This window comes from Podarcis bocagei (assembly GCF_964188305.1).
Source record: "Podarcis bocagei genome assembly, chromosome: 6".
In the NCBI taxonomy this organism is placed as follows: domain Eukaryota; kingdom Metazoa; phylum Chordata; class Lepidosauria; order Squamata; family Lacertidae; genus Podarcis; species Podarcis bocagei.
In genome coordinates, this window is record NC_138130.1 from 53,772,460 (window position 1) to 53,794,183 (window position 21,724).

Consider the following 21,724-nt stretch of genomic DNA (forward strand, 5'->3'; position numbering starts at 1 on the left):
TTTTTTTAAAATAATATTTATTAAATTTTCACAAGTTTTAAAAACACATACAATACACACAATACAAACAATATACAGTAACAAACAAACACGTATAATTTCAACTCCTTTTTTTCCATAAACTTCCTTCATCGACTTCCCCATACCTCCCCTTTCTGCATTCCAATTCCCAAAATTATTTCAGCAAATCCTTACCCTTAATTTTGTCCGATTTTTCCCTTTTCATGTCTTTTACTTAATCTTTAACAGCTGTAACCCTTACTTTATATAACCACAACATTTTAACATTCATTAATTTTGCAATATTTCTTAAGATGAATTTTAAATTTCTTCCAATCTTCTTCCGCCGTCTCTTTCCCCTGGTCTCGGATTCTGTCAGTCATTTCAGCCAGTCCCATGTAGTCAATCACCTTCAACTGCCACTCTTCCAAAGTGGGTAGATCTTGTGTCTTCCAATACTTTGCTATGAGTATTCTTGCTGCTGTTGTAGCATACATAAAGAATGTTCTGTCCCTCTTTGACACCAATTGGCCGACAATGCCCAAGAGAAAGGCCTCTGGTTTCTTAGGAAAAGTACATTTAAGTACCTTTTTCATTTCATTATATATCATTTCCCAGAAGGCCTTAATCTTCGGCCACGTCCACCAAAGGTGAAAGAAAGTACCTTCAGTTTCTTTACATTTCCAACATTTGTTATCAGGCAAATGGTAGATCTTTGCAAGCTTGACTGGGGTCATGTACCACCTGTAAATCATTTTCATAATATTCTCTCTTAAGGCATTACATGCCGTAAATTTTATACCGGTGGTCCACAACTGTTCCCAGTCGGCAAACATGATGTTATGACCAATGTCTTGTGCCCACTTGATCATAGCTGATTTAACTATTTCATCTTGCGTATTCCATTTCAGCAACAAGTTGTACATTCTTGACAAATTCTTAGTATTGGGTTCTAACAATTCTGTTTCTAATTTTGTTTTCTCCACCTGAAAGCCAATTTTCCTGTCCTGTTTGTAAACCTCCATTATTTGATAATAATGGAGCCAATCTCGTACTTTAAGCTTCAATTTCTCATAACTCTGTAATCTCAATTTGTCACCCTCTTGTTCCAAAATTTCCCAATATTTTGGCCATTTGGCCTCCATATTAAGCTTTTTCACTGCTTTCGCCTCCATCGGCGACAACCACCTTGGGGTTTTATTTTCCAACAGATGTTTATATCTTATCCACATGTTATATAGAGCTTTCCTAACAATATGGTTTTTAAAAGCTTTATGAGCTTTAACCTTGTCATACCATATATATGCATGCCATCCAAATACATTGTTAAAACCTTCCAAATCTAAAATGTCTGTATTCTCAAGAAGTAGCCATTCTTTCAACCAGCAAAAGGCTGCTGATTCATAATAAAGTTTAAGGTCTGGCAGAGCAAATCCCCCTCTTTCCTTTGCATCAGTTAAAATCTTAAATTTTATTCTGGGTTTTTTGCCCTGCCAGACAAACTTCGAAATATCTTTCTGTCACCTCTTGAAGCAATCCATCTTGTCCACAATTTGCAATGTTTGAAATAAAAATAACATTCTAGGCAATACATTCATCTTAATAACAGCAATTCGGCCTAACAAGGAAAGCTTCAAATTTGACCATGTTTCTAAATCTTTTTTTACTTCTGTCCAACATTTCTCGTAGTTATCTTTAAATAGATTCACGTTCTTAGATGTCATATTACTCCCCAAGTATTTCACCTTCTTAACCACAGTTAATCTTGTTTCATTCTGGAACCTCTCCCTTTCAATAGCTGTTAGATTTTTCTCCAATACCTTAGTTTTTTGTTTGTTCAGCTTAAATCCTGCTACTTGACCAAATTCCTGAATCAATTCTAAAACCCTTTTCGTACTAGTGTCTGGCTCTTGTAAGTACCAAGTCATCTGCAAAGGCCCTCAATTTGTACTGTTTAGCTCCGACCTGGTCCCTTCTAATCATATTTAGTAAAACCTCCAGGACCGATATAAAAAGTAATGGGGAAATTGGGCACCCCTGTCGTGTCCCTTTTTCTATTTTAAATTCTTCCGTTATCACATTATTTACAATTAGTTTAGCCTTTTGTATTCAGATCAAGTTTTGCTGCAACCTCAGCCAGTTGTTTCCTAGATTACGCCAGTTGTTTACTGGATTCCGCACCTTGTTTCGTCAAAGATTCCAAAGACTCATTAATCTTACAAAGAGCTTGCGTTACAGCATCAGTAGATATAGCTTTTGGTTTTGTCTGACCAGCTGCAGCTGTTACTGTACCAGAAACTGAGGCCCTTCTCTGGTGTGAGGCGTCAGTCCTATGTTGTTTACCCGATCTAGTTCCATATGCCATAACACTCTCACACCAGTCAAGGTCGTTCCCACGCCTTTAAGTTGTTTTCAAGTGGAAGTTTCCAATGGCCTAACTTCTAAAGTCCCATTTACGGCTGTTTTAACCAAATCCTCTAGAGGGGGGAATCTCCAGAGTTATTGCAACAAAATGTCTCTTTAAAAAGATTCCAACTTTCCGGTAGTAACAATTCCCCCAAAGTCTTATAATCCAGTAATTCTGTATCTTTCACAGAGTTAAGTTAAGTTAAGTATCAATTTTGAAGAATTTCCTTTAACAAAGTGACAGTCCTCTATTTGGCTTTCCTGTCAAGACAGTCCGCTCCCAGGGTTTTAAGACAGCAGTTGTAATTCCAAAAGGTTCCTTTTCATGCAGGTATATCAAATAAATCTTCCTCCCCCTCTGCTCCTGCATGCATGAGGGGGATTTCAAATTCAGTGTCTAGTTTACTGATTTAAAGTAGTCCTCTCAAGTCACGCTTTGCGCTCTCTTTGCTTTGATCTTTCTGCAGTCCGGAAAGGCAGACTTGCTTATTTTTTGCCTTTCCCGTTTCCGGCCGAATTGTTCAGTAATTTACCCCAATTCCAGATAGTTATTTGTATCCTACTCACGGGTAGTTGTTTTCAGTCCGAATTACAGGAAGGAATCAGCGCTCTCCGACAATGGCGACGCTCCACGGGCTTGAACGACGACTCTGAGCACTGCGCCTCACACCCGCTGCCATTTCGGAGCCTTTAAAAAGGCTCCTTCGCGATTTCGGGGGGGCGCAAAGGTGCCCGCCGAGTCTCCTTGTTCACAGGCTTCCGCGCCTGTGATTTTTAAGGATCCCCGCTTTGCCGTAGCGGTCAGACCCGAATTCGCGGAGCAGACTCCCTCCGGAGCTCAGAGGGAAATCCGCCATTAATCGCTGGCGCTGACCGGAAGTCCATTCCTGCTTTAGCCTTTAGGTAAAAGCTGGACTTTAGGTAAAAGCTGGACTTTAGCTTTAGGTAAAAGCTGGTAAAAGGGACGCGGGTGGCGCTGTGGGTAAAAGCCTCAGCGCCTAGGGCTTGCCGATCGTCAGGTCGGCGGTTCGAATCCCCGCGGCGGGGTGCGCTCCCGCTGCTCGGTCCCAGCGCCTGCCAACCTAGCAGTTCGAAAGCACCCCTGGGTGCAAGTAGATAAATAGGTACCGCTTACCAGCGGGAAGGTAAACGGTGTTCCGTGTGCTGCGCTGGCTCGCCAGAGGCAGCTTTGTCACGCTGGCCACGTGACCCGGAAGTGTCTCCGGACAGCGCTGGCCCACGGCCTATAGAGTGAGATGGGCGCACAAACCCCAGAGTCTGTCAAGACTGGCCCGTAACGGGCAGGGGTACCTTTACCTTTACCTTAAAAGCTGGACTATGGAATAGGAGCTGTCCCCCTCGATTGGAATAAGTTCAAGGTGCTGAGGCACCTGTGTGATCTAAACTGCTGTGTTCTAAGCTCAGGGATGAGGCCTGCTAATTGGGAAAGTGGTTTTAGTTGTGGGAGGGCATAGAAGATAAGGCACTAGAATATTCTAGCCTAGTAATATTCCACTTAATAAGAATCACTCTAGTTGTTATACTTTCTACTATTAAACCAGCCTTATTCCTAATTTTTGAACACATCCTCTTATACTCACATTGGGTCTGAGACCTTTGAACCTTGTTGTGAAGCCTTATCTAATTAGGGATCCCAAGGGCCGGGGCCCATTCGCCCGCAGTACCCCAGACTCGGAGGAGACAAAGGCACCAGGGACACAACTTCTTCGGAGAAAAGAGTTTATTGCTTCTGCGCAGAGGACGCCAGCGGAATAGTTTCCAAAGACTGGCGCGCCCAAACAGGCAGGCTCAAAGCTTTTATATTTATTGCTCCACCTCTTTGCACCATTTTCCCACCAATCACATACCGCCAACATACTTCATTTCCTTCTATGGGCATGGGGTGATATCTCCCTACTTGCGTTTCGGCGCCTGCGTATCAGCTCGTTATTACCCAACTCAAGCTGTGTCAGCAAGCCTTAACCCCCTCCCTTTCTTAAACTCATGTTCTCAGTCACGTACACACTTCCTTCAGCTCCCCTCCCTCCCTTCTATGTGTTTTCTCTACCTTGCATTTCTGCATCTCTGAAACAGGAAGCATGAAGCAGGAAGCAGCTTCTGGCCTACATAGCTGAAGCAATTGCGGTCTGACCACAGCTGCTGCTAGCTGCTTAACCACAACTGCAGCAGTTAGCTTGGGTCCTGATATTATTGAGATTAACCCTTCCCTCTCCCTTCAGTTGGAGCTGATCTCTTCCATGCTAGATGTTTTGTTCCTCGGGGGCCTTACCCGAGTAGCACACAGAGAGCTAGGACAAGTGCTCTTTTCCTGGTAGTATGCAATGGTATTGTAGTCAGACTTGACTTCGCATGCTGACTGCCAGGGATATTTAGAGACTCTTCTGCTTGGCCTCACACTCTACCAAGCTCTAAATGTGCACAGTACAGCGTGCAGAGCTTGCTGGAGTGTGAGGCCAAACAGAAGAGTCTCTAAATATGCCTGGCAGAGTCAGCAGGCGAAGTCAAGTCTGTTCTGAGGGTCAGGCATGTTGGTTTCTGTTTGTGCCACTGTGCAGTGCTTGGAGTCACAAGACTCTGTTTTGCCTTCCAGGCTGTTGGAAGTCTCACAGAAGACGGGAGATGGATGTGATGTTTACTGGTTTCCTGTTCCTTTGTTCTTCCAGTTGCTCTCTGCTTTCACAGAGAGAGCATGTATATTTCTTTTCTGTCTCCGTAGTTAGAAATAAAACCTAGCAATGTAGCTCAAATTTCTTGTCTCTTCTGCTGCTTTGATACTCTGCTGAATGAGGAATGTGCCTGGAGCCTTATCAAAGGCTCAGGTCGTTAATCATTGTTGGAGGAGATTCCGAAGGCTCGACTGGAGGAGTAGCTCGGTCGTAGCAGAGATTCCGACAGGGCAAACATAGTCAGGGAATCTGATGATCATGAAGCCAAGGGTCCAGGCAGAGAGCAGGAAGCAGCGAGGTAGGGCTGGCAACCACATACATTGTTTCCAGCATCTGACTGCTGCTGAGAGCTCCGTTTAAAAAGGCTAAAGCCAGCTAGTTCTCATCAGTGCCTTCCTCTCCATGTCCTTGAAGGCCGATCAGCTGCAGGTAGAGTCACACCTCCGTGTCCCCCTTCAGGCTACTGTTCAGCAGGCAAAGCTGAACTGCCACTCTTTTGTGGGGGAGGAGGGCTCTTGGACCCTGTTGGAGCATCATGCCTCATTCCCTAAGCTGAGCAAATGATTCCTGGGCTAGGGGAAAGAGGCGCAAGCTCATATCCCGGCAGAATGTTGGGTAGTATGACCCTGTGGTGAAAAGGTATGCACAGTCAGGTACTGAGGGTACAGAAAAAGGTATGGTGTTGCAGCAAGTAATTTAATTACCATGCATCGTATAATAACTATGTAAAGGTGAAGGTGAAGGAACCCTGACAGTTAAGTCCAGTTGCAGACGACTCGGGTTGCAGCGCTCCTCTCGCTTTACATGCCGAGGGAGCTGGTGTTTGTCCACAGACAGCTTTCCAGGTCATGTGGCCAGCATAACTAAGCCCCATTTGGTACAATGGAACACCTATATACAACGGAATAACTATATACCATGATCTTAATGAAGTTCCAGTAAAACATGCAGCTGGTTTACATTTGTTTTTCCTGGCCTGGAGAAAGTTTTGCGCACAGGGCAACTGCCCAGAGTACCAGCACCATTTTTTCTAGAAACAAAGCAGTGGCTAGGACAAGTTAGCTTCGTTGTTTTATTCCGGTTTATGATATACCAAATGTATTCCTTAATTGTATTTATTTAACAGTGTTTCTCATTTGTGTTAGAGATCTCCTTAATACTGTTTTTACTCGCTTAATAAACATTCCTCCCTTATTAATCAGTGTGTGTCTTCTCAAGTAAAGCCTTGGTACTGAAACATTTCCACTGCTTGTTTACCAATTTTCTGTGTAATTTGTTAGCCTGAGGTCCAAGAAACAGTATTGTCCACCCCCCTACCCCCAGCCACTGTTTCTCTGGAGTCATAAGGTAAGGTCTGGAAATCTCCAGGGTTGGGCAGAGTGATGTTAGACTTGTAGAAGTCAGTTGGCCCTGTATAACCTGTTATACAGTACTGGGTTCACTATCTGTTATTGACACTGCACCGCACTTTGACCAGTGTGATCATCAGAGTATGATCAGGTCCAGCAGAACATCAGAGTCTTCCTGCTTTCCAGTAGTCAGTCTTTTCCAGAGTTCCCAGTAGCGGCAGACCTTGGTAATATGCCATCCTGTGTGAAGCCATTTGATGCCCTCCCCCCAGCCCTTAAGGTGCCTGTTTATGTTGTGCTTTGGAAGTTTCTAGGAGGACTCTAGGACACTGTCAGAACGCTCTTCCTGAAGCTGGGCAAGCACTTACCGTGCATTGAAAAGGCACCCTCCTTGGCTGCATCATTGGTGTGACTGCACTGCTTGAACTGCCCTAAATCTGCCTCTGTTAGTATCATAAAGTCAGAAGGGACCTCGAGGGTCATCTAGTTTCCAGTTAAGAAAACTCATTGGCCACGCAGTTCAGTTCACAGTATAAAGTACGGTATTGTCTCACGGCAGAAGACAAGCATAAACACACTGATACACCATGAACTAATCTACTATAATACAGTTCTCTGGTCTTAGAAATAATTTCATAAAGCGAGAACTTTACAGAGAACTCCATTAGCACTTCGCCATGCTAGTGAAGGGGCCAAAGAGACCCTCTTGGCCTAAGTGCAGCCATGATTGCTTCTCCCACATTTAGCTGACACCTAGTGCTTTTAGCGGAAGGTTACCGGTAAATGGTCAGGCTTAGTGGATGGAAGTTTCCAGTTAGTGTTGAAACCGTAGTGTCCAGGAAGAAGAGGATGGAAACAAAGACTAATCACATAGCTTGCTTAAAGCTGCTTTTTGAGGAACTAAGTTCTCAAATCTAACTCAAGATAGACCGTAAGGTTTTCCTTTGGATACCCATGCCTAAGCTTAATGCTAATTAGCAACTGCTTGACTTTAGCCAATTAGGTCTATAATCACACATTTTTCACATGTAACAATGTATTGGAACCGTATAAGTGCTTGCCGTGCACTCTGAGGAGTTGTGCAGATTCTTTGAGTGTTAGCTTACTATCTGCCTTCTGGCATAGCTGAATAATTGGTTCATGTGGGAACCAATGACACTGCAACCAATAGCCTCCAGAAGATCAAAAGAGACTACAAGGCTCTGGGCAGGAAATTGAAGCAATTAAATGGACAAATTGTCATCTCATCTGTCCTCCCAGTTGAACGACGTGGCCCAGGGAGAGAGGGAAAAATAGTGGAAGTGAACAGCTGGCTCGCAAATGGTGTAAACAGGAACGGTTTGGATTCTTAGATCACGGACTGCAGTTTCTTGAAGATGGACTTTTGGCAAGCGATGGGCTGCACCTCACAATGGTTGGGAGGAATGTTTTTGCCAAAAATATCAGAAACCTCATCAGGAGGGCTTTAAACTGACTAATGTGGGGAGGGAGACAGTGCTCCCGAAGGTAGGAGTCTATCAATTGATGAAGATGATCATCCAAATGTCATAGACCAAATGGAGCAAACAGCACACAGACCTAGTGGTGGGAGGAAAAAATCCTTAAATAAGAGACACGGGGGAATGATTAATGGACTTCAATGTCTGTACACTAATGCGCAAAGCATGGGAAATAAACAAGATGAGCTTGAGCTCTTGGTACAGCAAACTAAATATGACATAATAGGCATCACTGAAACCTGGCGGGATAAGTCCCACGATTGGAATGTAATAATGGAGGGATACAATCTATTTCAGAGAAACAGACCAGACAAGAAAGGAGGAGGAGTGGCGTTCTATGTCAGGGATGTGTATACCTGTGAAGAGATCCAAGATTTAGAACCTCAAAGCCAAAGTGAGAGCATTTGGGTCAAAATTAAGGGAGAGAAGAATAACAGAGACCTCATTGTGGGAGTTTACTATAGATCCCCAAGCCAAACGGAGGACATAGATGATGCCTTCCTGGAACAGATGGCCAAGCATGCAAAAGGGAGGGAGATAGTAGTAATGGGGGACTTCAATTACCCGGATATTTGTTGGATGTCAAACTCAGCCAAGAGCATAAGGTCAAACAGATTCCTCACTGGCCTTGCAGACAACTTCATTGTCCAGAAAGTGGGAGAAGCAACAAGAGGAACAGCCATTTTAGATCTGGTCCTAACCAATGTGATGACCTGGTTAGTGGGGTAGAAGTGGAAGGATCATTAGGCGCGAGTGATCATGCTCTTCTGAAGTTTACTATACAGCGGAAAGGAGCAGCCAAGCATACTAGGACTCAATTTCTTGACTTTAAGAAAGCCAACTTCATAAAACTTAGGGAAGTGCTGGGTGAGATCCCATGGACAGTAATACTAAAAGGAAAGGGAGTTCATGATGGCTGGGAGTTTGTTAAGAGGGAGATAGTAAAAGAACAACTTCAGGCAATACCAATGAGATGGAAACATGGAAGGTGCCTAAAGAAGCCAGGGTGGCTATCTAAAGAACTTTTAACTGAGTTAAGATTAAAAAAGGATGTGTACAAAAAATGGAAAAGGGGGGAAACCACCAAAGAGGAATTCAAACAAATAGCCAGCACGTGTAGACACAAAGTCAGAAAAGCTAAAGCACAGAATGAACTCAGGCTTGCTAGAGAGGTTAAAAGCAACAAAAAAGGCTTTTATGGGTATGTCCGTAGCAAAAGGAAGAACAAAGAAACAGTGGGGTCACTCAGAGGAGAAGATGGTGAAATGCAAACAGGGGACACAGAAAGGGCTGAACTCCTCAATGCCTTCTTTGCCTCAGTCTTCTCCGATAAAGAAAACAATGCCCGACCTGAAGAATTTGGAGCAAATGATTCAGCAGAGGAAACACAGCCCAGAATAACTAAGGAGATAGTACAAGAATACTTGGCTAGTTTAGATGTATTCAAGTCTCCAGGGCCAGATGAACTGCATCCAAGAGTATTAAAAGAACTGGCAGATGTGATCTCAGAACCACTGGCAGTCATCTTTGAGAATTCCTGGAGAACAGGCGAAGTCCCGGCAGACTGGAGGAGGGCAAATGTTGTCCCTATTTTCAAAAAGGGGAAAAGAGAGGACCCAAATAATTATCGCCCAGTCAGTCTGACATCAATACCAGGGAAGATTCTGGAGCAGATCATTAAGCAAAGGAAAAGAGAGGACCCAAATAATTATCGCCCAGTCAGTCTGACATCAATACCAGGGAAGATTCTGGAGCAGACCATTAAGCACCTAGAAAGGAATGCTGTGATCACCAATAGTCTGCATGGATTTCTGAAAAATAAGTCATGTCAGACTAACCTGATCTCGTTTTTTGACAGAATTACAAGCCTGGCAGATGAAGGGAACGCAGTGGATGTAGCCTACCTTGATTTCAGCAAGGCATTCGACAAGGTGCCCCATGATATTCTTGTAAATAAGCTGGTAAAATGCGGTCTTGACTATGCTACCACTCAGTGGATTTGTAACTGGCTGACTGACCGAACCCAAAGGGTGCTCATCAATGGTTCGTCTTCATCCTGGAGAAGAGTGACTAGTGGGGTGCCACAGGGTTCTGTCCTGGGCCCGGTCTTATTCAACATCTTTATCAACGACTTGGATGATGGACTCAAGGGCATCCTGATCAAATTTGCAGATGACACCAAACTGGGAGGGGTGGCTAACACCCCAGAGGACAGGATCACACTTCAAAATGACCTTGACAGATTAGAGAACTGGGCCAAAACAAACAAGATGAACTTTAACAGGGAGAAATGTAAAGTATTGCACTTGGGCAAAAAAAATAAGAGGCACAAATACAAGATGGGGGACACCTGGCTTGAGAGCAGTACATGTGAAAAGGATCTAGGAGTCTTGGTTGACCACAAACTTGACATGAGCCAACAGTGTGACGCGGCAGCTAAAAAAGCCAATGCAATTCTGGGCTGCATCAATAGGAGTATAGCATCTAGATCAAGGGAAGTAATAGTGCCACTGTATTCTGCTCTGGTCAGACCTCACCTGGAGTACTGTGTCCAGTTCTGGGCACCACAGTTCAAGAAGGACACTGACAAACTGGAACGTGTCCAGAGGAGGGCAACCAAAATGGTCAAAGGCCTGGAAACGATGGCTTATGAGGAACGGCTAAGGGAGCTGGGCATGTTTAGCCTGGAGAAGAGGAGGTTAAGGGGTGATATGATAGCCATGTTCAAATCTATAAAAGGATGTCGTATAGAGGAAGGAGAAAGGTTGTTTTCTGCTGCTCCAGAGAAGCGGACACGGAGCAATGGATCCATACTACAAGAAAGAAGATTCCACCTAAACATTAGGAAGAACTTCTTGACAGTAAGAGCTGTTCGACAGTGGAAATTGCTGCCAAGGAGTGTGGTGGAGTCTCCTACTTTGGAGGTCTTTAAGCAGAAGCTTGACAACCATATGTCAGGAGTGCTCTGATGGTGTTTCCTGCTTGGCAGGGGGTTGGACTCGATGGCCCTTGTGGTCTATTCCAACTCTATGATTCTATTCTATGATTCTAATAAACACACTGGCTTCCCACCTTGGTATGATTCTTTGGCTACCTTCACCCAAACTCAATTGGACATTTGTCTACAACACTAGCTCACCATACTCTACAGTACTGTCACCGTATAGCGCAATACCTCCAGTTTTACTGCTGATGGCGTGCACTGAGCTAATATCTCACACTCATGCAGAGACTGCTGAATCTAGCCTTGCCATTATACCCACTGCTGCACGTACACACATTCCTTAGAGAAAGGGAGCGTGCATGAGTCATGCTTTAGGCCTTTGACCTCGGACTATTTATAACCACTCAGTGCAGCTGGGATTTTTCTCTAAACAGACTCCAGACATGGGAGATGGGCTCTTTGAGGCATGGCCCAAGCACTTAGTGCAATTACACCCATTTTTCCAAATGGCTGGTAGCAGTGGTAGCAGTGTACTGTGCAGGGGGTGAGTGTTGGATCTTGGGTATATGGTAACTGCTGGATCACCAAGGATGGGTTCCCAGGTTTCAGAGCAAGTTCATGACGACAGATAAAGTGCATTTTTATTCAGACACAGTCCACTGTTAATTATTATAGCTTACAACCATAGGATTTAGAACAGGGGTCAGCAAACTTTTTCAGCAGGGGGCTGGTCCACTGCCCCTGAGTCCGTGTGTGGGGCTGGACTATATTTTGAAAGGAAAAAAAATGAACGATTTTTGCCCGCCCGCAAAGAGGCCTGAAGATTTACCTGTCCCAGTTGTTGTCCCAATAGCTGCAGTTGGGCTTCTCTTGCCAGCCAGGTGCCGTGGCAGGGTAGGAGGCTGCGTTGGCCAGCGAAGACAGAAGCAGCAGTCCCGGCAGAGGAGCCGTGGAGGAGGTAGGGGAACCAGGGTGTCGCTGGAGCTTTTACCCACCACCTGGTGCTGCTTCCTGAGAGGCACTTCGGAGAAGACAGAGCTGTCCGCCAACCCGCAAGCGGCGGCTGCGGCCATCGCAACAACCTGCCTGAACACCATGGGAGAAATGAAGAGGGGAGGGAGGGAGGCGACGACCATGAAGAAAGTGTGTGAGGAAGTGGCACAGAAAAGGAAGGAAGGACTGAGGGAGAGGGAGGAAGAGCAGGAGGAAAACGCAGCAGCAGCTGGCAGCCGGCGTCACACGCCTCCTTCACAGTACTGCCCTGCTGAGGTGGGCAGGTGGGTGAGCCGACTCCGCTGTTGAGTGACAAGATTGCTCTGTCCCTGAGGAGAAAAGCACCGCCGTGTGAGGGAGAGGGAGGGAGAGGGAAAGAACGCGTCTGCTGGTGATACAGCGATTCCCGGACCATCCACGGGCCGGATCCAGCCCGCGGACCTTGGTTTGCCGACCCATGGTTTAGAATATCTTCTAGGGGTGTAACATCTACAGCATAAAACTTCTAATAAATTATGAAGCGTTTATATTATAAAAAAGGCTGCACACATGTACAGTGGTACCTTGGGTTAAGTACTTAATTCATTCCGGAGGTCCGTTCTTAAGCTGAAGACCACTTTAGCTAATGGGGCCTCCCGCTGCCGCTGCGCCGCCAGAGCACGATTTCTGTTCTCATCCTGAAGCAAAGTTCTTAACCTGAGGTTAGCGGAGTCTCTAACCTGAAGCGTATGTAACCCAAGGTACCATTGTACATTTGTTTAATTTTGTTATCGGTTTTCTGGCCTGTGTGAAACAGCAATCCGTGTGTGCGGACAGGCTAAATCTTATCAAAGAGATCTCAGAATGCACTCCCAGTTGCTTTTAGATGAGACTATATATTTGTAAGTATCCAGGGAACGCCACAATAAAGCAATGAAGATTTCTGTCAGGTCACATGAGTCACAATCTAATAGCCAGGAAACGAAACTTTTTAGTAAGAGTACACACCCTCTTTAGTCACATATTAGCCTAATCCTGGATTGAGTACTACTTCCCAGTATTGGCACCATGGATGGAAAACAATGAACAGATGTACACCATATTAGATACAGCAGATATATTGTTATATATTGATCATCTAACCAGGAGGTTGTTGCCCCGGAGCTGGTTTAATTGATTTCCCTTCCACTGATTCCAAAACGAGACAGTCTGTTTTAAGGGGAACACACTACAGGACAACCACGAAAAACACCCCTACCTTTTGGCCTGCCATCATGAGCCCTCACTTTTTCTTCCTTGTCTGAAACTTATAAGCTCAATGCTGACCTTCAAATAATTATTTAGACTTTAGCCTGATATCAGGTAATAGTACTGAGCTATAAAACAGCAAATACATATAAAACAGCAAAATATACGGTACTCCCCCCCCATTTAACCCCAAAAATAAGGTGTTTGCTAACACTGCCAAATGAAAATTATTTTGAGAATCTTGGTTTTACAACTTGACTATTTTGTTATTTTACTGTTTTGTTGTTTATTTGCATTTATTGTTATTTAGAAAGGTGGAATGTAAGGATTAGAAATGAATAAAACTGCAAAATACAAGGAAAATTAACAGGAAAAATACAAAGCTTTTGATGTTTCAAGAGGTATTTCAACACAATGTTTAATATGAAAGTTACATTCAATTACACAGTACAACTTTACACAGCAGCCATTCTCTCAGTTACTATATTAGACTCTTCTTTGGCAATACATTTTAAATACCACAAACGTCTCCTCAGTTTTTTTTAGTACTTTAAGGATGTTTTCTAAGGTGTACCAACTACAAAACTCATAATTTTAAAGTAGTAATATCCATTAAAGCAACAATCAAATTTGCATTTTCTTTATATTTTATATCAGTAGTAGGAAAACAAATGTCAGTAGCAATATGAAAAATTATACCCCAAATTAGCAAATACCAATATTTAAATCAATTTAACTAATGCAGCTGTAAGTTATGAACAGTAACTCAGAAACATTATAGTGGACCAAAGAATCACAAATCTAACTCCGTGTTGTTATTCCTATTCCCAAAATGGAATTATTTTTGCACAACAAGATGTGGGAAACTGGCCCTGAAGAAACAAAGGCAGGATGCTGTTTGTTACATTGAATGTGAACCTGCAGTATGTGATATTTAGTAGACATCAAGCAACAGCACTTCTAGTAGACAGGTTGATGTAATTTTGTAGAAAATTAAGAAAATGTTTAAATGGCATGAACTGATAAATAGGATAGTCCTCAGATGGTTTCAAAGAAAGGGATGGTTTCAAAGATGGTTTCAAAGAAGAATGAAAGTAGAAGAAAGCTTAGTGAGAGATGTAATCTTGATTGGTACAGCAAGTTACTAATTAAATGCCAAGTATCTACCTACTTCTGTGGGTTGAAAATGGTGTGAACTGTATTGTGAAATATCTGAGATTAGCTGCACTTCACAGTACTAGTACTAGCTGCACTTCACAGTACTAGGACAAGAAAGATTTGCAAATGAAGACTTTTCTGTTTCCCTGAGTGCTGGCAACATTTGCTTAAAGTTTTGAAATTGTTTTAATATTCCAATGAACGCGTAATATTGAAGGGCAAGGTATGCTTTAAAATGGATACACCACCTTCATACCTTTGATAAAGCAACTTATGAAATTAATTTACATTCAGATGAATTTAATTTCACATTCATAATGAGGGTTTAGCTTAGAAGCATAATTTCATCATCACTTTACCAAATATATTAACAAATGCTTATTTTAGTCCCTTTAACATAATTACAATAAAGCATGTAATGCATGTATCAGCATTTTATTTAGTATCAAAATGAATTCCGAAACCCCATTATTAATTGGCCGGTAGATAAGAGCACGCAAATAGTCTACTATATAAAATGTTGAAAGAATGTTGTCAGAAACCTTTGTACTATACACCACGTGTTTTTGGTACTGGTGGGCAGTTTTCTAAAAAGTGACAACACTGAAATAAAAAAGGAAAAAGGAAAACACCTCTTGGCTTTAATTATTCAAATCCAAGTGTTCCACAAAAATATTGCACACACACAAAGAAAAACTTGCGGCACAATTCATCCATATACAAGTACTTTTAAGCCCCATTGATTTCAGTGGAGAGATTTAAATAGATTAAAACATTTCCTACTGAAGGAAATGGGAAATAAAAGTGCTCAAGTTTGGCTGGATTCCGCCCAGTCTTTTTTTTAGGAAGAGAAGGTGCTAGATATATCAATATTGTGGGGGAAAGGAAATACATGCTAAAGAAATAGTATTATTTACATTGACAGTTATAAAAATAGGAAAGCATAATATCCAATACATTTAAAGAACAGGCTAGCAATTCTGTTTATCTAGACTTCTTGTTTTAACACTTTTTCCAGTTGAAGCTAGCATGACACCCATCTAGCCAATACCCTTCACAAATTCTAGTCTGCTTGTGCATTACAAATGCTATGCCAGAAAAATGGCAGAACCAAAACCTTCTCCCTCGAATTACCGTAAATCGCAACAAAAGCAGTTGTTTCCAGTCTTTTGCAACACTTTAAAAGAGGAAATATTTATCTGCGCAGATGTTTTAGTGCAGCACTGTAAAGTATTTGCTTAGAAAATTAAGTACCTCTAATGCTACATTTTATTATATATACATGCCTTTCAAGAATTGTGCAGTCCCTATGCACACAATTTTTAATGTTTTTCTCTTTTTTATTTTTTAAAAAAAGATTTTCTGGATTTAAAAAAAATGTTTTTCTAGGCCTAAACAATTCAGCAATAACTCAGCAAACTACAGAGTCAAATAAATTTCCAATAATTTCTTTTTTCCTTCTTAGTTGTATATATCCTATGCAAACCAGTCAAATAAATTTCCAATAATTTCTTTTTTTCCTTCTTAGTTGTATATATCCTATGCAAACATATCCCTTGTAACCTAAAATCTTATGAATCTTTACCAAAAAGCAATTTCCATTAAGATCAGCAAGGCCTACTCCATATGCTTGTAGGCTTAGGCTGTAAAGGCTACGGCAGAAGGATCACAGATATTCGTACAGCATGCTATTTTGTTTGCATCTGCTTACTACAGAGATGTTCAGAGGCAGGACTAAAATAACTTCAGAAGAGTGTTCCCGTCTGCTAACAAGCCTGTTATAAATATTCCATGTTTATATCTTGATCCTGTCTTTAAAATTTCCTATGAATTATGGTCTGGTTCAGATTGATTTGCTATCTATTGCCTTCATTACATGAGGAACTAAAGTATGCTTGTTTTACTTTGGAAGTAAAACAAACAAACAAAAATCATCTTAAGACATGTGCACATTTATAATGCTAATTTGCTTCCACAAAACCTGAGGCAACATGCCACTTATCAACAAGACACAGAACAGGTGAAAGATTACATCAGTAGGAAAAAACAAACTGAAGTAAAATCTGTCAACATTAAAATGTTTCATTCTCATATTTACATTTTTTCAATACAATTGAAACTGAGTGACAATTACAACCTTTGTATAATACAAGTACTTTAAAGCATATTAACTTTCCATATTTTCTATAAAGTCATGCTCCACACACTCTTCCAGTAGTTTCAGTGTCCTTGTTCCACTGCCAGTTGGATAGTCCAGTTTGAAATCCTTTGAGCTATGCGTATTCAGTGCCTTGCTGCTTTCAGTTTTAAAAGCACAGCTTAGTATTCTGAAGAATGGCATTAACTGTGTGATGCTCGAGATAGAACGAAGGTCCAAAAGAGGGAAGCTATAGTGCTTTGTTGCTCTCTCATTGGTAGTTTGATCCTGTAAGAACACAAAAAATTAAAGTTGCAAATACACATTTACAGGAATTTTGTTTTGTATATAAACTGAAACATGTATTGAATACTGGGATTTTAATTTTAATTCAGCAGTTTTTAACATTGTACAATTAGTTTATTTTACCAAAGCTTAGATAACAGGTTCTTCAATTCCAACAATTCCAACCACTTTCCTTTTTTAGATTACAGTCGTACCTTGGTTTTCGAACAGCTTAGTTGTGATTCGAGGACCCGATCCCCGCTTGGGGTAATGAAGACACGTGGACACAGTATATTAGGTTAATGGGCAAGAAAAGGCCACAACTTTATTGATTACAGCATGTGAGAAGGTATTGGCTTAGGCACTGGACCACAGCAAATTTGACTCCACCCACTCGGAGAGGGGTGAGTCTAATGAGGGGTTAACCACCAGTAGGGGGAGCCTGTTGATGCAAATACAACTATAAGCTCTCCCCTGATGTCACCGAGGGTTGTGCCATGACCCCACCACCACACAGGGCATTGGACAGGATCCACGACCGCTGGATTCCTTTAACAGAATACCCATAAGTGAAGAGGTAGGCGATGGCCACACCTTGCCCTTCCATACACCAACAACACATTCCAATGCCTAACTGCCAAATACCAAGCGCAATGGCGGGGAGAGCTGGCACGGCCGCATTTGAGCGGCTAAACCACGCCCCCCGCGGTGGCACCCGATTGGGTGCCCAACTGGCAGGCGTGGCACGCCAGCGATGATAAGAGGGCAGGGGGCAGAATGCCCCCTGCATGACGTGGGAATTGTCTCCCGCTCACAGTCCCTCTCCTCCGGAAGGAGGAGAGGCTTTCTCAAACATTTTGGCTCCTGAACGCCGCAAACCTGGAAGTGACTGTTCCGGTTTGTGAACTATTTTTGGAAGCCAAACGTCTGGTGGGACTTCTGCAGCTTCCAATTGGCTGAAGGAGCAAAAAAGCGGCTTCCGGCACGGACCACCATGGCGCTCAGTTGTGCCCATGCCAGCGGAGTCGCTTCGCGTGGCTAATTGAGGATGATATGGGACTAATTACCCTCACAAAACTCCCCCAGGGCCGGGGGAGGCTAACTTCACCCGCAGATCGTGCAATACCTCCCACCCGTTCCGAAGGAATGCGGGGGCAGAGGGCGCTGGGTGTTATGCACCGTGCAAAATCGACAACTTTCCAAAGCCAAGGCCACAAGTGGAAGTACTCCTTTTAAGGTGATATTTGGACTTAATTAACAGGCATGCTCTGAATTAGGGGAGATAGAGACTGATTCAGTTGGCAGGTTGTCTTGAGGGCTAAGGTTTCGATCTGGAGAAGGACTTCTGTCACAATTGGAATGGTATGCGTGTGTGGGGGGGTGAGCCTCCATTTTTTACTCTCTTGATATACTTGCCGTTTTATTTGGCAAATCTCCCCCGAAGTGATAAATGATTTGAAAACGCAAGCGGGATTTAAAGACCATTTGATTATTTCTATGGGTTAACTAAAGGATGGAACTGTGTAGAATCTTGATTAGGATTTGGCAACGACCCTAACTGGAACAATAAAAAGAATTCTTGACTAGATTTATCAGGATTTTGGGAAGAATCTGCTCATTAACAGTTGGAGTGAGATCACAGTACAAAATCTTGGATATCTGCCCGGGGTTAATGGCGGGATGCCAGACTTCTTTGTCTTGGAGTGATGCACTGAAAATTACCCTTGTGTGCAGAAACGAAACCAACAGAGAGTTGCTGAGACTTTTGGATGACAACAGGTGGAAGTAAGACGAAGCTCAGAAAATATTCTACACAGAATAACACAGGATTAACCCTCTTGCTAAATTAACGGATGGACTATTTAAAGGCGAAAAGTTGTCGGATCAGTGACTGACAAAATAAAAGAAGGATTAACCCAAGAATTGTATTATTTGGACTAAGTTCTATTGCAGGACATTAGATCATTATGGCCCAAACCTCAGAGCATGGGAAGCCACACAAAGTTATGTGATTTGGTATGGAATAATTTGTTATTTTATTTGGATTATATTATAATTTGGAATTGTATTAATGTGGCCTATTGGATTGTAAAAATAGAAAATTAATAAAAATATTATTTAAAAAAACCACAATTGGCTGAAGGAGCTTCCTGCAGCCAATCAGAAGCTGCGCTTTGGTTTCTGAACGTTTTGGAAGTCAAATGGACTTCCGGAACGGATTCCGTTCAGCTTCCAAGGTACGACTGTACTTCCCTTTTTTTACTATGCTTGGGCATGGATTGTGCTAGTTGCAACATATGCTAGGCCACTATTCTGACTTGGAAGGCTTATTTATATTGTTGTCAAGGAAGAAGCATGATACAAATATACTATATAAAAATATAATCTGGACAGTCAGGACATTTAGGTTTCAAAATGTAGCTAGGTAATCCTTCTAAACAAACTATGAAATCATTAGAACTATGAAAACCAACTGAAATTTAGACTTTACCCCATATTTCCGCTTTATTAAGTCCACAATTCTGACAATATGCGGTTTGCATTCCTGATGATTTTCCATTAGATCTGAGGATGTCATGCTGTAAGCCTGTGTGTCCACCTCTGGAACAAAGGCCCACCTGTACCTGGAAACAAAAGCATTTTGATATCAGGAAGCATACACAGGAGGAAACTATTTTGAGAACATTGGTTAAGAAAGAAAAGAATAAACATTCTTGCCCAACTATTGTCAACAAGCAGCTTTATTTAAGGAGAAGGATGGTAGCTCAGCTCCCTCATTTCCTGATTGTCATTTGGCAGAGCAGAACCTATATACTGACATTTTCTCCACATTCATCCAGATATGCTTGTCATTTTGAGACGCTTTTCAGAAATTCTATTGTACTACAAGGACAACACTAATGTTTCGATTGGTTTCAAACACTGAAATGAAGCACCAATGTGCAAAATCTAGTTTGAGACTGCAGTAGTTACTTTGATGTAGCAGGCCTCATTTGTTTTCTGCAAGAGTGCTTAACCTGCAGCCTGGATGCAGCTTCCCAGCTATGGGAAATGGCCTGTCCGCCCCTATAGGCTTATCTGCTGATTTGATTGAGATAAAGTATTCTCCCTGATCTTTAGACGGCAATCGCTACAGACCAGCCAGAGTACTTTATCTCTTGATCTCAGGAAATAAGATCCCTCTGGCTGCTCTTTCAAGAGTAAAATGCAGTATTTCCCCTCAACCCAGCAATGGATGCGATATGCTGCCTTTTTACTTTGCACAGATGCTTTTGTGGTTAGAACCCCATTCTATGGGAAACCGTTGTCAATCAAGTTATGCCAGTTCACCACTGTTCTTTATGGCCCTTTCACTTAAGAAAACAATTTTATTCTGGGAAGCCACTCTCATGTAGAAAATTGTGAGGTTCTCTATACAGTCCTTGTATGTGACAAGTGTTAATGTCTATTCCACTGTGGTGAAAACCTATTCCTGGTTAAGGAATGAGTTAATGCTCCATAAGTTGGTAAAAAAAATGTGTTGTTTTCCCCCAGGATGCAGCTACAGACAACTTGTGACTGTCTTAGTCTTTGTGCTGTGCAGCCTTAGCATGTAGTTCTGGCCTATATCAGAAGCATTCTGCATGGAGAAATATTGTGGAGAAGAGACAGAAGACTGAAGTTGCAGGAGTTTGGTGGCCTTGGACTTGCTGAGAACTTTAAGCAAGGACTCTGAAAGCTGAAAACCTTCTCTGGGCTCAGAGAGAGAAGCCTTCTTGAAGTAACTGTGTATAGTGTGTTTTGTATTTATTAAGTAAAACAACCTCTGTTACACTTTGGCTGCTGTGGGAAATTGAATCACTTTACTGAACTTCTGACAGCACAAAATCACCCAACAGGTTATTGGGCACAATCATTCAACTCGTTTCGGTTCAACACACATGACCAATGGACAGCGCCATCTCTCTTCCTTCATGCCATCAGGCTGGGAGCAACTAATGTAGGTTTGGCAGTGAACCGCGCAGAGGACATTAGTGGGGTGCCTATTCTTATTGCAGCACCATAAACTAAACTATCACACCACGAATGCAAAAAGGCACCCAGCACATTTTCAACTTATGAATTAAAAAATAATAACAAAATAACCGCAGGACTGCTTTGCATCTTGCAGATGAAGAGTGTACTCAGTTATCACATACAGCCACCAAAAGGGAGGTACCCAAAGAAACTAAACAAAATCAATAAGTGAAACACAGAAACCATCAATCCCCAGGAGTCAATAAACAAATCTATGCAGCAAGAGAAGAAAGGCTTACTGAAAATGTGAAGTCTCCAGGTGGCAATGCGGCACTAGGAAAGCAGGATACAATCTGGCCTCCCTGCATATGGATGGCTCACAAACAGAAAAAGGGCCAGGGGAAAAATGCAGCAAAGGGATGTACAAGGCCTACCTGATGACCTTCACATGCTCTCATTTCTCAACATGCTGCGCTATCTGACTGTCATAGGAATAAAAATAAGCATGCTTACATCTGAAACAATTGCATCTTGTCAGGTGGGAAAGAAAGTGCAGTGTCCAAGAATTTGCAGGCTGATAAATACAAGGAGAGCTCATTCTGCTGTATGTCACCAAGCAATGGGCCATTGCCCTCTGATGTTTTCTGTTTACTTATTTTACTGTTGTGCCTGTGAAATTAATAAATATGAAAATTAAGGAATGAAACACATACATAGCTAGCTACTCTTGGATTTTTAAAGAAAAGGTAAATGCTGAATAAGAGGCAAACCAAAAATGACTTACAAATTTATATCCTTGCAGTTATATCCCACCTTTCTTCTATCATGTACCTCAGGGAGACCCTGGGGTTTTTCTAGGAGGTCTCCCATCCAGCCACGTACCAGAAACCTGTTTTAACTTCAGCAAGTTGGTGGCTTCGTGTGCTTTTTTACCATATCCTGGGTGAAGCCCTGCCTAACAGGTGCATACATATAGATCTGATGCCCTCTTATGGGAAAAAGGCGGGAGGTGATTTTAAAGGGGAAAATAGCACACTAGGAAA

General features: G+C 42.4%; 1 protein-coding gene across 1 annotated transcript in view; it reads right to left on the bottom strand.

Annotated features, from left to right (window-relative positions):
* Window positions 1–15,752: 15,752 nt before the first annotated feature.
* The window catches only part of DOP1B (DOP1 leucine zipper like protein B), a 65,661-nt gene continuing 59,689 nt past the window's right edge, over window positions 15,753–21,724 (bottom strand). The window contains exons 35-37 of the mRNA XM_081198740.1: window positions 21,195–21,350; window positions 19,177–19,309; window positions 15,753–16,688 (exon numbers count right to left, since the gene is read on the bottom strand). Coding sequence (XP_081054866.1) covers window positions 16,431–16,688; window positions 19,177–19,309; window positions 21,195–21,350 — 547 coding nt within the window. The 3' untranslated portion in view covers window positions 15,753–16,430. The remainder of the gene's footprint in view (window positions 16,689–19,176; window positions 19,310–21,194; window positions 21,351–21,724) is intronic.